A 12,582-nucleotide genomic window follows, 5' to 3' on the forward strand; every position below is an offset into this window, starting at 1 on the left:
TGTTGAATAAAAATGTTTTTAGCCTGGGACAAGTACTCCAGCCATTGAATGGACCCACTAGAGTATGACTTGAATTGTCGGCAGTAGTTATCATGTGATAGTATAGCTTTAGATGCTGGAGTTAAAAAGTGTGTACGATAGGTTTTCATGCTTGCCGATGCAATAGTTGTACAACTCCAGGGGTCAATGCCGGCATCTTTGATTACCTCTTCTCTGAATCTGAGGCATCCTTCACACAGGATAACCACATCATTGTCACAGTATAATTCCATCTCTTTATGGAAATCAAAGGTATTATGACGTACTGCCTCATACCAAGTCATGAAACTCTCTCGCTCTTTGTGAGACATTTGATCACACCCGTACATTTCGGGGCTGGGATAAGATCCAGCATAATGTAGATTCTCCTCAGATGTGAAGAAATTAGGAAACCAACCACAGACTTTTCAAAGCCCAAGGCCTCTGGCATTTGAGCCAATCTCATGGGTAAGAAACTTAAACGGTTAATGTATTTCTGGTTGAAGGCGGGGTCTACAAAAGACAAGATTTTATTACCTTGCGCTATGACCCTGGGTGCAACGCCTTGTTGTATCAAGGGGTTCAAAAGAAGATAGGAGTCATAGGCTCTAGAATTGTGAGCTTTAAAAGTTACGTTTTTGTACTGGGGTTTTCGGAAATGTTTGAGAAAGTGTAGTGCACAATTTGGACCCTCTGCCGTCCACTTTCCCCCCTTGAAAGTCATGGTAGATACAAAAATAGGCAAATGAACACCTGATTCCTGATTAGACTCAAAGTCATAAAACACATATTTCTCTGAATGTTCATCTTCAGCCAAGGGCTGAATACAGCACTCATCTGCCCCATCTTGAACCAGTTCCATGTCTCTGCTTTTCAAAGCCCCTTTACAGATCACACAGTGTATCATCCCACATATGTGAGGTTGGGGGTTGTCTATTTTAAGGTTGGGGGTTGTCTATTTGAAGGTCGTAATTGCAATGGCATTTTGGACATTTCTTGTTAATGTCACAACTGCTTACAAATTTACAAGCTTTGAGGTGCCATGTTTCAATTTTGTGTTTTTCGTAGCAGTAAGAGGATCGACATGTACGATGACAATCCTCACATGGTGTAGGAGAGGGGTTCTCATTAATATGACTAATTAAGGAGATCATTTGTGGGGGAGGTCCTGTGATAATGGTTGATCATGTGTATGAGTTATATGAGGTGTTGTGTGGGGGTTGTTGTTGAAGGGGGGGGGGCTCTCATTCATTTGGTTAATTAAGGAGATCAGTTCTGCCGGTATTCTAGAAGTGTCCATGTTACATACGTCTTTTATCATTAGTTTGGGCGTTTTTTAATCATGGTGGCATGGTGTTATGCCAGAAGGATAGATTTTGATTGTACTGACGTCTTAGTAAAGCAACCATACCTGTGTGTAGCTGGACCTCTCTGGCTTTTAGAGCCCTGTAAAAGGCTGTGAGAACTTGAAGTTCTATATCATGATCAGTATCCTCATTGTCCTATGTGTGTATAGGCCTGGGTGAAGTCTGAAAGAAGAATATATACAAAATAGCTTATTAAAAATTAAATATATATACATTATATTAAATAACCAAAAATGTTAATAAAAGAGAACAAGCTTATTTTTTCTTTTAAACAGTACATTTAAAATATAATAACACATCACCTAAGTCCTTGTTTCTGTATCTCACTGTTAGGCCTTGGTTTTTAGTTAAATTACCTTTAGTTGTTTGATGGCTGTTTTTCTGAGGAATCCTAGATGCGTTTCCTATCCCGATGTCCTCTTGATGTATAGACTCTGCATGATTCGTATAGGTATCGTCGGAGTCTGAAAAAAAAAACATTATTTGAAATTGTTTAAACATATTCTTTCCAAAAAATGAAAAACTGTAATAAAAACTGTTCACACCGTATCCATAGAGAGCATGCTCTTGAATCCAATTGTTTTCAGATTAGTCGGCCTTCTCGGGCAGAGGTGATGCAGTTCTGTGTATTGGCACTACAGTTTTGTGGAGCCGTGCAGGACTTGTTGTAGGCGCAGGATTATTCAACGAATGGCTGGGGCTGCTTGGAGGTGTGTATATGTATGGCAAATCTTCGATTCTTGGGGTGTTTTGAGTTTTGTCAAAGCCGGCCGTACAGAACGGTAGAATATCGTCGCTTTCATTACCCTCAAAGTCATTCAATGCCATAATGCCTCGGGTATTCTTGTCTGGGGGCTGTCAGCTGTAAACACAAGATTAGGTTTTTAAAATAGTGTACACATTTTGTTTCATGCTTAATGTATAAAGATTATTACGTATTTAATTTTAAGGGGGCTGAATAATTTTGCACACCCAATTTTTCAGTTTTTGATTTGTTAAAAAAGTTTGAAATATCCAATAAATGTCGTTCCACTTCATGATTGTGTCCCACTTGTTGTTGATTCTTCACAAAAAAATACAGTTTTATATCTTTATGTTTGAAGCCTGAAATGTGGCAAAAGGTCGCAAAGTTCAAGGGGGCCGAATACTTTCGCAAGGCACTGTATATATAGGCTCAAAATGGCCAGAAACAAAGAACTTTCTTCTGAAACTTGTCAGTCTATTCTTGTTCTGAGAAATTAAGGCTATTCCATACGAGAAATTGCCAAGAAACTGAAGATCTCGTACAACGCTGTGTACTACTCCCTTCACAGAACAGCACAAACTGGCGCTAACCAGAAAAGAAAGGGGAGTGGGAGGCCCCGGTGGACAACTGAGCAAGAGAACAAGTACATTTGAGTGTGTAGCTTGAGAAACACATATCTCACAAGTCCTCAACTGGCAGCTTCATTAAATAGTACCCGCAAAACACCAATCTCAAAGTCAACAGTGAAGACTCCGGGATGCAGGCCTTCTAGGCAGAGTTGCAAAGAAAAAGCGATATCTAGCCAATAAAAATAAAATATTAAGATGGGCAAAAGAACACTAGACACTGGACAGAGGAACTCTGCATCGACGGCCAGCATCCCGGAGTTAAGTACTTAAGTGCTCTAAAACCACGCTTGTGAAAAACAAAATGCCTCCAGCTATCCATCACTTCTGTAAATAAAAACACAGAATTTCCAATGCATTCATGAATTAAATAGCTTTAGCTAACATGACGTGGTTCATCTGATGATGGTGCACATGGGCCTTTTTATATAATGAATATGAAATCGGAGGGCAGTAATGATTAAATATTAAAGCATTAGACCTCTCACTCAAGGTATCAGTCATTAAAAAAATGTATACTTAAATCCGAACTAGTTGGAGATAAGAGTACATGGTCATAAAGGCTAGATCATTTTTCAAGCTGTTGAAACATTCATAGATGACCAATAGGGTCAAATAATAATCAGTGGTTGTAGAGGATGCAACCGGTCAGCACTTCAGGAGTAAATGTCATTTGGCTTTTCATAGCCGAGCATTCAGAGGTCAAGACAGCAAGTGCGTGTGTGTATGTGAGAGAGAGAATCGAAACACACACACACACACAGTAACGCGTGTTAATGAGTTCGGAGAGACGATCTGTTAGTTTAACAGCCCGGCTTGGTCGTGGAGCCGGGGAAGTGCAACTAAAATGTAGCTGAGATGTACTGCACAGTAAGTTGAAATAAACATCTGCATTATTAAAGTATTTTTTATCGTTCTTTTATTAACGAAAGCAAAAAGATGTTGATGAACAGACACTGTGTAAAACTTTGTGGAGTATCGAATACATCGCAAGTGGGAAGGATTTTCATGCGACCACGGGTAAAACCTTACTGATGATCAATGTATTTGTTGCATTGTTGTATCGTCAGTTTCTTGTTGGTATGCTTGGCAGAGTTACGTATGAATTTTTCACAATAAAGTAGGCTAACGAAGGCAACCAATTGTTGCTTACTGGAACACAAAAAGTAATCCAATTGTTATAATGGGGCGGCAGGATAGCCTAGTGGTTAGAGCGTTGGACTAGTAAAATAAGAATGTGTTCTTAACTGACTTGCCTAGTTAAAATAAAGGTAAAAATATATATATATATATTAATAATAATGGGAAGTGGAAGAAACACTGTATGTGTAGGGTAAGTTGGTGGTGCATTTTTTCCCTTTCCATTTAAGTTTTTGTATCACAAAATGTAACGTGAGTGACCACACACTACCGCACAGTAGGTGGCGGCATGTACAAACAAAATGTATGAACGCCATGATACAAAATAAGAAAAAGAAGACGAAGAAACAGAAGAAAGATGTTGCCAAAGATTTTTTATAAGTAACCCAAGATAGACAAAAGCCTGTTGTAGCTAAAACAAGCAATGAGGTGGCAGAGCCAAGAACGAACTAGCGAGATCTTATTGGCGCGCTCTAGCATGTATTTGCATATTTCCGTTAGGGAAAGCCTATTATGTGAAGTGCACCGTGTGCATTAACTCAATTCGCCCTTGCGTTCCTTCTAAAGAAAGCAAAAGGCAAAGTCTACAACACTTAGTCCACTCTGTTCGTAACAGATTATAGTTTTGAAAACAGAAAACTGTATTGAGATCAACTGTTTCATCGATGACAAAATGAGAGGAATATCGGCCAAAATCCATCTCGCTCCATCTTCTCCCACTGTCGTCCACTGGGCTTCCTATCATCACCATATTTGTTAGTGAGTGGAAACGCCCAGATGCTTCACATTTATACATCCGTTAAAATATCTGGCTCATTGTTCTATCTGTTATATTACTGCTTGGCTGGGGAAGTGCCACGGTGTCCAACAGAGGTGAACGTTACAGTAGTTTGTGTTGTGACAGTGGTTGTGAGATAGAGTCCGCTGTGCGTTTTATTGTTTGCATTTATTTTCCTTCAAGGATCATTATATGAAAACTCCAATCTGGATCGAAGCGCTAACAACAGGAAGAAGATAGAGGAATTCTCTAGGTCTTCTCGTGACAAACTGGTCCAGTCGAAGAACAAAATGTTCTCCAAATTTACATCGATTCTACAGCACGCAGTCGAGGCGGTGAGTTTTCATTTATGTGGAAGATGTCAAACCTCTGGAAGAAAGGTTCAATCGAGGTCGGGGACAATTGGGCCTAACTGGATGTTCTATTGAAGTTAACCACGTAACTGTTAGCGGATGCCAGCTAGCTTTGCCAGATGTGATCGTAGGTGCTGCTAACGCTAACAGTAGAGGTGTCCAACAAAGCCTAACTAGCTAACGTTAGTTGGCTAGCTAAAACTTTCGCTCTGGTTTCCAGGCTTGTTTCATTTCATATTAAGCAATGTGATTGAAATAATTAGCTAAAGCTGTTAGCTACACTGCCCTGATTATGGCCGGGCTAGCTAACGTTAGCAAGCTAATGTTTACATCTCTGCAATCTGTAAAAAAAAAAAAGAAAACGCTTGAAATGGGTATGGTCTAATTGAGTCAACACCACAGAAAACAAATCTAAGTTTAGCTTTCCTAACTAACTACGTTAGCCCAAAGGTCGGCATATAAGTTATTTTTGTCTGTTTGTCTGAAACCTGCTTTGTATACCCCTCTGACTTTTTGACGTTACCATACGGGGTTCCCGTCAAGCGAGAAAGGCTAATTGATTGTTGTGATGTACATGCGAGTCTAGTTAGTCGGCTGCTGAACGTTTTCATCTGCTTTCAAACGTTAGCAAGGGTTGGATATCTGGTAGATTTCTCCACACCCTTGTTGATAAGATGACTTGTCGGTGTTGCGCAAACGAGATTGACTGTACTATATATATATATATATACTGTTATAAGACACTACATTTGGGGGCTACAAGAAGTAGGCCGACATGTCCAATGTGCAGAGAGTGAAAAGATCTGCTCAAGCAGATGACAAGTTTGTGCGTCTTGCCTGGTCAAGAGAGTCTTGTTGCTTTACACACAGACTGGCAGCAGGCCTGTAGTAAAGATTGCTAAACTAATTAATCAGACACTGGTTAATCAGACAAAATTGTGTGATTAACAGGGTTTTGATTTCTGTTTCTGTTCCAGCTTGCACCTTCACTGCCCTTGCAGGAGGACTTTGTGTATCACTGGAAAGCCATCACACATTACTACATAGAGACATCAGGTAAGACCAATAAACAACACTTAATAGACATCAAGTACGAGTTTCAAATCACTGTAAACAGACATGGAGTAGAGATATGTTATCAATGATGTGTTACCTGTAACCACAATGTGATTCGAAAGCAAATTTGTTTGTTTATTTCTTCTGTGTCAGATGACAAAGCACCTGTGACAGACACCAACATCCCGTCCCATCTGGAGCAGATGCTGGACATCCTGACGCAGGAGGAGTCAGAGAGGGAGTCTGGAGAGACTGGGCCCTGCATGGAGTACCTGCTGCACCACAAGATCCTAGAGACCCTCTTCACCCTGGGCAAGGCCGACGTAAGGGGAACAATGCCCTTTTCACACTATCATGCCAACTCAAACCACACTGAACTGGCTCTGACATTTTTTTTCTTCACATTGTCCTTTTCAGCAACATTAGTGGATGTGTAACCAGGCGAGCACAGTACAGCAAGACTTTGCTCAGTAGTGAGAAAAAAGTAAAAGACCTCACTGCACTCTGTTGGATAGTTAGCCTATACTAAATCATGTTAGAAAGACCAGATCAAGTATGAAAAGTACCATGTTGTTTCTTAATCTATTGGGGTTGTTTTGTCTCCATCAGTGTCCTCCGGGAATGAAGCAGCAGGTTCTGAGTTTTTACACCAAGCTGCTAGGACGCATTCACCAGCCTCTTCTGCCCCACATCAATGTCCATAGACCTGTACAGGTGAGATCCAATACGTTTTAATTTGTAGATATGGATGGTTTTAACACGTGGATGTGTTTACTATGTAGATGTCATTTGTACACTGTTTCAGTGTGAAGTAGTGTGTCTCTCTGGTTGACTCCTCAGAAACTCATCCGTCTGTGTGGAGAGATCCTGGCTGCTCCCACGGAGAACGAGGAGATCCAGTTCCTCTGCATTGTCTGTGCCAAACTAAAGCAGGACCCCTACCTCGTTAACTTCTTCCTGGAGGTAAGTATGATGTCCATAAGATTCTACCATAAGAGGCAGCAGGGTTGTCTTCATTGGGCACCAAATGCTCTGAAATGGATTCAAATAGAAAGGTACTTACTATCTGTACTTATCCAAAAAAATAAAATTTGGCTTATTTTTTTCATGTTGCAAAACGTTTTGTTAGTGTACCCTAATGAAAACGAGTCAGGACGTTTCAGTAAGGAGACTTGAGAGACGGCTGAACTGACGTCACACAGTTTGAATCCTTCAATAGTTTTTTTTCCCCCTTGCATCTCCTGGTTCACAGAATAAAGTGAAGAGGCCTGACCCAAAGAGGCCTGGTGTAGAGGGGGTTAGGGAGGACTTGGCTTCACCAGACACAGGTCAGCCCCAGGCAGAGGGACAGGCAGCTGAATCACTTGAGGAGCCCAAGTCTGCTGCTGCCCAGTCCAACAACAACAACTACAACATAGTCACGTCTCTCCTCAACCTCACCAAGAGTCCGGTCAGTACCTCCTCATACCACAGATCTGAGACCAGGTTACTCATACCACACTGATGATTGATATAGTCTGTTTTGATTTGAGGTTGCAGTGGGAATAGGCTTAGTGGTGTTTTTAATGTAGCTTTAACTGTGTTGTTTGAGTAGCATCTATATTCATGCTTTCCTCTCTCTCTGTCTCTCAGGATGGCAGGATAGTGGTGAAGGCATGCGAGGGCCTCATGCTGCTGGTCAGTCTGCCTGAGCCGGCCGCGGCCAAGTGTCTGACGGAGAACACTGAGCTCTGTGAACTCTTGACTGACAGACTGTCAGCCTTCTACAAGGCTCTCCCCATGTCCATGGATCCCCTGGACATTGAGACAGTGGAGTCAGTCAACTGGGGGTGAGGCTTTGCTGTCCACTCCTCATGCTACCTCTGCTTTGTCAGAGAGACAGTACCTTCAGAAAGTATGCACACTCCTTGGATTTTCCTAATTCTGTTGTTACAGCCTGAATTTAAAATTGATTCAATTTAGATTTTGTGTCACTGGCCTATACACTATCCCATAATGTCAATGTGGAATTATATTTTTTAGAAAGGTTTACAAATTCATAAAAAAAATGTAAAAGCTGAATATACTTGAGTCAATGAGTATTCACCCCTTTGTTATGGCCAGCCTAAATAAGTTCTGGAGTAAAGTCACATAATAAGTTGCATGGACACACTCTGTGTGCATTAAGTGTTTAACATACATTTTGAATGACTACCTCATTTAGGTTCCACATGCAATTATCTGTAAGGTCCCTCAGTCAAAGATGGTACAAATAAAAATAAAAGCAGACATTTAATATCTCTTTGAGCATGGTAAAGTTATAAATTCTGCTTTGACTGGTACACCCAGTCACCCCAAATATACAGTCGTCCTTCCTAACTCAGTTGCCGGAGAGGAAGGAAACCGCTCAGGGATTTCACAATGAGGCCAATGTTGACTTTTTAAAACAGTTACAGAGTTTAATGGCTGTTGTAGAACTGATCATGAATCAACTAACCTAAATGACAGAGTGAAAAGAAGGATGCCTGTACAGAATACAAATATTCCAAAACAAGCATCCTGTTTGCAATTAACGTTCTTAATACAAAGTGTTATGTTTGGGGAAAATCCAACACATCACTGAGTACCACCTGGTTATCTGCTTTCCAACAGACACAAGAAGACATTCACCTTTCAGCAGAACAATAACCTAAAACAAAAGGCCAAATATACACTGGAGTTGCTTACCAAGACAACGTTTTAGTGTTCCTGTGTGGCCTAATTGCATTTTTAACTTAAATTGGCCTGAAAATTCATGGTAAGACTTCAAGATTGCTGTCTAGCAATGATCAACAACCAACTTGACAGAGCTTGAAGAATTTTAAAAAGAATGTGCAAATATTGTACAATCCAGGTGTGCAACATTCTTACACTTACTCAGAAAGACTCACAGCAGTAATCGCTGCCAAAGGTGATTATAACGTGTGTGATACTATTATCAATGAGATATTTCTCTTTAATTTTCAATAAATTAGCAAATATGTTTAAAAACATGTTTTCTCTTTGTCATCATGGGGCATTGTGTGTAGATGGTTGAGGGGGGAAATATATTGAATCTATTTTGAATTCAGGCTGTAACACAACAAACTGTGGAATAAGTCCAGGGATATGAATACTTTCTGAAGGCACTGTAATGCTACATATAGTGTGTCTGTCCAAGAGAGATTAGGGCACATAGACTACTTTTGAACAGAGCCTCATGGGCTCTGGTCAAAATTATTGCACTATATGGGTGCGTTTGGGACACATCTGCAGCATACCCCCTCTCTCAATTAGAATCAGTGCCAATTGAAAATTGTAGGGAAGTGCATCTTTCCCTTTCAAGACGATTCGATATGTATACATGGGTTCCGATGCAATACAGGAACGATACATTTTAGTTTGAAACTATTCGGTTTGATTAGAGAAAGAATCGATGCGATACGATTCAATGTACTAACATTTGTTGAGGCCCACTGTCATGCCACTCATCCGCTGCCATCACCTCATGTTTCAGCATGATAATGCACAGTCCCATGTTCCAAGGATCTGTACACAATTCCTAAAAGCTGAAAATGTCCCAGTTCTTCCTTGGCCTACATACTCAACAGACATGTCACCCGTTGAGCATGTTTGGGATGCTCTGGATCGAAGTGTACGACAGCGTGTTCCAGTTCCAGCCAATTTCCAGCAACTTCACACAACCATTGAAGAGGAGTGGGACATTCCACTTGCCACAATCAACAGCCTGATCAACTTAATGCGAAGAAGACATGTCACGCTGCATGAGGCAAATGCCCAGCATGTGAAATCAATGGGGCCTAATTTATTTATTTCAATTAACTGATTTCCTTATGAACTGTCCCTCAGTAAAATCTTTGAAATTGTTGCGTTTATATTTTTGTTCAGTATAAATTCCAATATGCTGCTGATGGAGCTCATGAGCTGGTCCTCTGTGTATGTCCGTGTAACAAAAATAACATTAGGAACACCTTCCTAATATTGACTTGCCCTCAGAACATCCTCAATTTGTTGGGGCATGGACTCTACAAGGTGTCGAAAGCGTTCCACAGGGATGCTGCCCCATGTTGACGTCAATGCTTCCCAAAGTTGTAAAGTTGGCTTGATGTCCTTTGGGTGGTGGACCATTCTGGATACACACGGGAAATGGTTAAGTGTGAAAAACCCAGCCGCATTGCAGTTCTTGACACACTCAAACTGGTGCGCCTGTCACCTACTACCATACCTTGTTCAAAGGCATTGTCTTGCCCATTCTTCCTCTGAATGACACACACAACTATAGAATGAATATGCATCTTGATCAATTAAGAATCGGCATCAGAAAAGTATAATATCTAATTGTGTCTGTTGCAGACTGGATGTGTATAACATGAAGGATGATGCTGCCATCTTCACTGGGAAGCGAGCACTCATCTCCTTCCTATCTTGGCTCGATTACTGCGACCAGCTCATCAAAGAGGCTCAGAAGGTAATGAGCAACACCACTGACTCACCATCGGCTGGAAGATTCTTTAAATAGTACACCGACTTGTTAGAATTTAATTCAGCAAAAACATAAGATAATACAATTAGCTATATATACAAGACTCACATTACATACATCTATAGTTTTTATATCAAAGTGACTTTGTAGTAATGAAACATTTCTTGGGTCTTGTACCCTAAGACGGCGGCTGCAGTGTTGGCTAAAGCAGTGAGAGAGAGGTTCTTTGTGGCGGTCATGGAGCCCCAGCTGATGCAGACGTAAGTCCCTATTCAGAGGAACACTCATAGGTGCCTCTCTTTGTTTTGAATGTGTATGTACAGTGCCTTGCGAAAGTATTCGGCCCCCTTGAACTTTGCGACCTTTTACCACATTTCAGGCTTCAAACATAAAGATATAAAACTGTATTTTTTTGTGAAGAATCAACAACAAGTGGGACACAATCATGAAGTGGAACAACATTTATTGGATATTTCAAACTTTTTTAACAAATCAAAAACTGAAAAATTGGGCGTGCAAAATTATTCAGCCCCCTTAAGTTAATACTTTGTAGCGCCACCTTTTGCTGCGATTACAGCTGTAAGTCGCTTGGGGTATGTCTCTATCAGTTTTGCACATCGAGAGACTGAAATTTTTTCCCATTCCTCCTTGCAAAACAGCTCAAGCTCAGTGAGGTTGGATGGAGAGCATTTGTGAACAGCAGTTTTCAGTTCTTTCCACAGATTCTCGATTGGATTCAGGTCTGGACTTTGACTTGGCCATTCTAACACCTGGATATGTTTATTTTTGAACCATTCCATTGTAGATTTTGCTTTATGTTTTGGATCATTGTCTTGTTGGAAGACAAATCTCCGTCCCAGTCTCAGGTCTTTTGCAGACTCCATCAGGTTTTCTTCCAGAATGGTCCTGTATTTGGCTCCATCCATCTACCCATCAATTTTAACCATCTTCCCTGTCCCTGCTGAAGAAAAGCAGGCCCAAACCATGATGCTGCCACCACCATGTTTGACAGTGGGGATGGTGTGTTCAGGCTGATGAGTTGTGTTGCTTTTACGCCAAACATAACGTTTTGCATTGTTGCCAAAAAGTTCAATTTTGGTTTCATCTGACCAGAGCACCTTCTTCCACATGTTTGGTGTGTCTCCCAGGTGGCTTGTGGCAAACTTTAAACAACACTTTTTATGGATATCTTTAAGAAATGGCTTTCTTCTTGCCACTCTTCCATAAAGGCCAGATTTGTGCAATATACGACTGATTGTTGTCCTATGGACAGAGTCTCCCACCTCAGCTGTAGATCTCTGCAGTTCATCCAGAGTGATCATGGGCCTCTTGGCTGCATCTCTGATCAGTCTTCTCCTTGTATGAGCTGAAAGTTTAGAGGGACGGCAGGTCTTGGTAGATTTGCAGTGGTCTGATACTCCTTCCATTTCAATATTATCGCTTGCACAGTGCTCCTTGGGATGTTTAAAGCTTGGGAAATATTTTTGTATCCAAATCCGGCTTTAAACTTCTTCACAACAGTATCTCGGACCTGCCTGGTGTGTTCCTTGTTCTTCATGATGCTCTCTGCGCTTTTAACGGACCTCTGAGACTATCACAGTGCAGGTGCATTTATACGGAGACTTGATTACACACAGGTGGATTGTATTTATCATCATTAGTCATTTAGGTCAACATTGGATCATTCAGAGATCCTCACTAAACTTCTGGAGAGAGTTTGCTGCACTGAAAGTAAAGGGGCTGAATAATTTTGCACGCCCAATTTTTCAGTTTTTGATTTGTTAAAATTTTTTGAAATATCCAATAAATGTCGTTCCACTTCATGATTGTGTCCCACTTGTTGTTGATTCTTCACAAAAAAATACAGTTTTATATCTTTATGTTTGAAGCCTGAAATGTGGCAAAAGGTCGCAAAGTTCAAGGGGGCCGAATACTTTCGCAAGGCACTGTATGTCTGCCCCTGACTAGATCCATTGACAATGAAAGATTGCAATGTAA

General features: G+C 40.9%; 1 protein-coding gene across 1 annotated transcript in view; it reads left to right on the forward strand.

Annotated features, from left to right (window-relative positions):
* Positions 1-4,223: 4,223 nt before the first annotated feature.
* LOC139409118 (FHF complex subunit HOOK interacting protein 2) overlaps positions 4,224-12,582 on the forward strand; it is a 32,042-nt gene continuing 23,683 nt past the window's right edge. The window contains exons 1-10 of the mRNA XM_071153852.1: positions 4,224-4,655; positions 4,858-5,009; positions 6,005-6,083; positions 6,237-6,406; positions 6,693-6,797; positions 6,924-7,046; positions 7,336-7,533; positions 7,716-7,912; positions 10,455-10,569; positions 10,768-10,844. Of these exons, the coding sequence (XP_071009953.1) occupies positions 4,965-5,009; positions 6,005-6,083; positions 6,237-6,406; positions 6,693-6,797; positions 6,924-7,046; positions 7,336-7,533; positions 7,716-7,912; positions 10,455-10,569; positions 10,768-10,844 (1,109 nt within the window). The 5' untranslated portion in view covers positions 4,224-4,655; positions 4,858-4,964. The remainder of the gene's footprint in view (positions 4,656-4,857; positions 5,010-6,004; positions 6,084-6,236; positions 6,407-6,692; positions 6,798-6,923; positions 7,047-7,335; positions 7,534-7,715; positions 7,913-10,454; positions 10,570-10,767; positions 10,845-12,582) is intronic.

The sequence above is a fragment of the Oncorhynchus clarkii genome, chromosome 1 (genome assembly GCF_045791955.1).
Source record: "Oncorhynchus clarkii lewisi isolate Uvic-CL-2024 chromosome 1, UVic_Ocla_1.0, whole genome shotgun sequence".
NCBI lineage: Eukaryota > Metazoa > Chordata > Actinopteri > Salmoniformes > Salmonidae > Oncorhynchus > Oncorhynchus clarkii.